Below are 3933 nucleotides of genomic sequence, written 5' to 3'. Positions count from 1 at the left end.
ACTACCTTTTCTACCTTTCTCTACCTGTGGCTTATTACTTAGTCCTCCCCCTAAGTATGAGAGCCCCTCTCACTTTCTCACTCACAATCACTGCCACAGTGATTGAACTTTTACAAGAGAGTAAAGACAGATCTCATGATCAATCAACAAAAACAACTCTCAGCTTAACACAAAGGCATAAAGCTACTGAGAGAACACGCAATATGAACTCAGTATAAACCCTAGTAACACCCACGAAGCACACTTAGCAACTAGGTATTGGGTCTTCATAAGTAGCAGTCTTTCAGGCATTGTCTTCTATGGGCTTGAACCCGTGTTTTAAGTTGCAGATAAAAACTTCCACAAATAACTTATCAAATCCTCTTGAACCGGATTTGATTACACTTGATATATTCCTTGACGGCGCACCGAAACTTCCATAACAACCCTAACTTTATTACCACGTAATCAATTCAAAGCTTCACAATAAACAGCCAAGTACACAGTACGTTTCCCAGGGACAAATGTCACAGTATGATGTTACAACATCTTGGCACACAATTCACATTAGCTATAATGTAGACAACATAACAAAGGAACAACAATCTCCCCCTTTGTCGAATTTTAGCTAATACAATCCACTACCATAAAGCTCTTCAGAAAAATAGAAAGCAGCAGCTTGAAACATTAGATCAGAGCAAACAGAATATATCAAGGTAGCTTACACTCAAACCACCATCATAGCCATTATCAGCAGCTATGTACACAACCAATCGCAGAAAACACATACTGCACTAAAGCATCCAAATGCAGTTAACAAAAACCAGATCAAAGTTCAGCAGAGCAGACCACATATTGGCACACCATAAGTAACAAGATGTTGCTATGAGCCAAACATAGCTAACTTCTCAACATTAACAAGATGCTACCAAACCACAAACACACTAGCAGCAACAGAAACAATTTCTACTAGTGTACATATTAGATGGAACCAGAAAATAGGCAGAGATCATTTCCACAAATGCTTACCATAGACTTCCATTGGAGACAGCCAGTGTGTACAGAGTATGAATTATTACAGACCATAGAGAAGTAAAAGTCATAGAGCCTACTGGGCTTCATCAAATACATCCAAAGGAAAAAGAGCAAATTAAAGAGATGCACTATAAGTAGCACATCTCTCAATGCCAGTCACATCTTCTTCTTCTTCTTCATCTTCATTGTCTTCCTCATCTTCTTCTGCAGCTTCCTCATTCTCAGAATTTTCTTCTGCACCTTCAACCTCCTCAGCTTCCTCTTCAGCCTCTTCTTCCTCAGAAGCAGGAACATATGTCCAAGCCTTGATGAGTTGATCCACGTTATGCTTCCTCACCTTGCATGTCTAAATGTGTCTTGCAAGATCTTGGAAATCTTTTGTAACTCAGCCACAATATCCTCCTTGCTCGACCCAAGTACCTTAGTGCCACTGGCACTAGAAGTCCCTTTTGCAGCAGACAACATAATGTCTGGAACATGTGTCCCTGCAAACAAGCGGTAATCAAACTTGAGAGGCAGAGGTTTCTTACCTAGAGGTTCATCAACCTTCACAATGTTAGGATGTTGATGCACAATCAGCCCAGACAAGAGACAAGGAAACAGAATAGGCAGCTTCACAGCAAAAGATCCAGCATGCTTGAGAGTTTGCTCATAGACAAGATTTCCAAAATCAAAATCACCTCTTGTTCCAATCAAATAGAGCATTCTGGCCAATGGAGGAGTCACTCCAGACATATGTTGGGTAGCCATCCAATTTGCAGTGCCTATTTTGTACAATACATCATACTTAGCAGTCAACTTTCCAGAGGGTAACAACCCTTTCTTTGGCCACTTCTTGATCAATCTTCCAGTTAGGGTGTTAGCAACCCTGTCCAAATCAGGCTCCCTCTCAGCCACCGCATCAGGGCTTTTGCCCAAATAGTTATTAATTACTTCAGGAGAAAAGTCTACACACTTCCCCCTCACAAACACCTTTTTGTACTCAACACTGTCCTCATTATCACAATCAGAGGTAATGTTCACAATGAACTCCCTAATCAACTGAATAAAACACTTACTCAACCCTTTGACAGTCTTCATCAAGCCAGCATGTTCAAGAAGATCAAGGATCTCCTTATAACTCAAGACCTCTTCACTCAACTTTCTTTCAACATCAATCCTCCTTTGAAATACAAATTTACACCTCTGAGCAAATTCTGCAGAGTGGAAGGACACATTGTCCATTGGAGCATCAGGAATGTTCAAACGAATTCTCTTCCCCTTGACTCTCTTTCTGGTAGTGGAAGAGATGTCTGGGACATCTTACTCGACATCAGGTTCAGAGTGAGTGTCAGAAACATGTTTTCTTTTCTTTCCAGTGGAGGCATCAACCTTCTCCTCCATCTTTTCTTTCTTTTTCTTCTTCTCAAGAACTTGAACCAGAGAGCCTCTGTAAGTCTTGGGGGTCTTGGCAGAAGATCCCACTTTCTTCTTGTTCTTCTCATCTGCAATGTTCTTGGTTGCAGAAACAACAGCCTTCTTGCTTGCAACCTTCTTGATCAGCACTTCATTATCAGAATCCTCTTCTTCATAAACAATCACCATTTTCTCCTTACCCTTCTTAGAAGAGGGTCCAGGAGTCTTCTGAATGGGACCTCCACAGAGGGAGTCTTCTCACTGGTAGATTCAGTCTTATCTGCATCAGTGCCATCTTTCTTCTCATCATCAGATGCTTGAGACTTGTCTTCAGAACTAGAGGCAGAAAAATAATCTTCTCGGGGTTTGACATTTTGCTCAACGTATGGGCCAGTGGCAACATTTGCAAGGTTTTCAAGAGCATTATCACTTTCTTGATTCACTTCAGCATGATGTACATCAGGTGATTGACCACCACCAACATCTTTATCAGGAAAAGAATCATCAGAGATATCCTGAGCATTAGTAGCCTTACCTGTTCCCTTCTTTTTAGCAACATGCTTGATTCTCATGCTTCGAGTTCTTTTGGCTAGGCCAGAGGATTCTGGAGCAGCACTTGCAGTAATGGCACGAGTAACCCTAGAGGGCGTTGAGGAAGTGGGTTTCACACCGAGAAGCTTCACACCATGTTAATTGGTGAAAAATTTTGGGCCTGCAACCTTCTTCTTTCCAGAATCATGAGACATGATGATGGGAAATTGAAGAGAAACTGAAAAATAACCGTTAGAAGTTATGCAATTGAGAGAGCGAGAGCAATCAGATTTTTCGAGATCAAGGAAGTATGAAATGATGATGATAGCAATTCCGCAAGTGTACGGATTGTTCGAAGTAATACAAAAGATTGTCGAACCACAGGGATAGTTGTTCATCAATTGCTTCTAAGAGTTTTGTGTTCAGAATGTGAAAAAGAAAGCAATATAAGTTTGAGGGTTTGTTGTGTTTAACACACTTGTGATGAAGAGCAAGAATTATAATTCAGATAAAGAAGTACCCTGGGCAAAGCTCCACCTAGTCCAATTATGGTTCTCAAATCAAGTTCTTATATGAAGTTTAGAATCCTTATCCATGGTGATGTAGCCTCTACCTCTACTTGTTAATTCCTTAATCAAGTAAATCATTCAATTTCATTTGCCAAACCTAATTCCTTAGTGCCTAGTCAATTCAATTGAAGAATGAAGTTTATAAGTTCAGGCCAACACAATAAGTTTCTACCCTTATTCCTAAGTGATAGCAAACAAATCAATCTAATCCCAAGTCCCTTAATCCTCACCAACTTCCGTTGTGCAAGAAGAAAGCAAAACACTTGTGTGCACTCAAGAGAATATTGATTCAGAGAAAAGATACATGGAAAAGAAACTTTATTCATATAAGAAAATAAAAGTTTAAACCATAATCAGAACTAAGGTTCACTTCACCCAAAGTACAAAGAGAAACTAGCCAAGCAAGGCTAGGGAATTCATAATG

At 40.1% G+C, this 3933-nt stretch overlaps 1 protein-coding gene across 1 annotated transcript; it reads right to left on the bottom strand.

Annotated features, from left to right (window-relative positions):
* Window positions 1-671: 671 nt before the first annotated feature.
* Window positions 672-2238, bottom strand: LOC130712496 (uncharacterized). Its single transcript, XM_057562328.1, has 3 exons — window positions 1352-2238; window positions 1009-1095; window positions 672-768 (listed from the first exon to the last, which is right to left on the bottom strand). Exons 1-3 carry the CDS (start codon window positions 2236-2238, stop codon window positions 672-674), a joined length of 1071 nt encoding a protein of 356 aa, XP_057418311.1.
* Between the last annotated feature and the right edge of the window lie 1695 nt (window positions 2239-3933).

This window comes from Lotus japonicus, chromosome 4 (genome assembly GCF_012489685.1).
Source record: "Lotus japonicus ecotype B-129 chromosome 4, LjGifu_v1.2".
Taxonomy (NCBI): Eukaryota; Viridiplantae; Streptophyta; class Magnoliopsida; order Fabales; family Fabaceae; genus Lotus; species Lotus japonicus.
The sequence above is the reverse complement of the archived record's forward strand: the minus strand, read 5'-3'. Positions and strand labels throughout refer to the sequence as shown.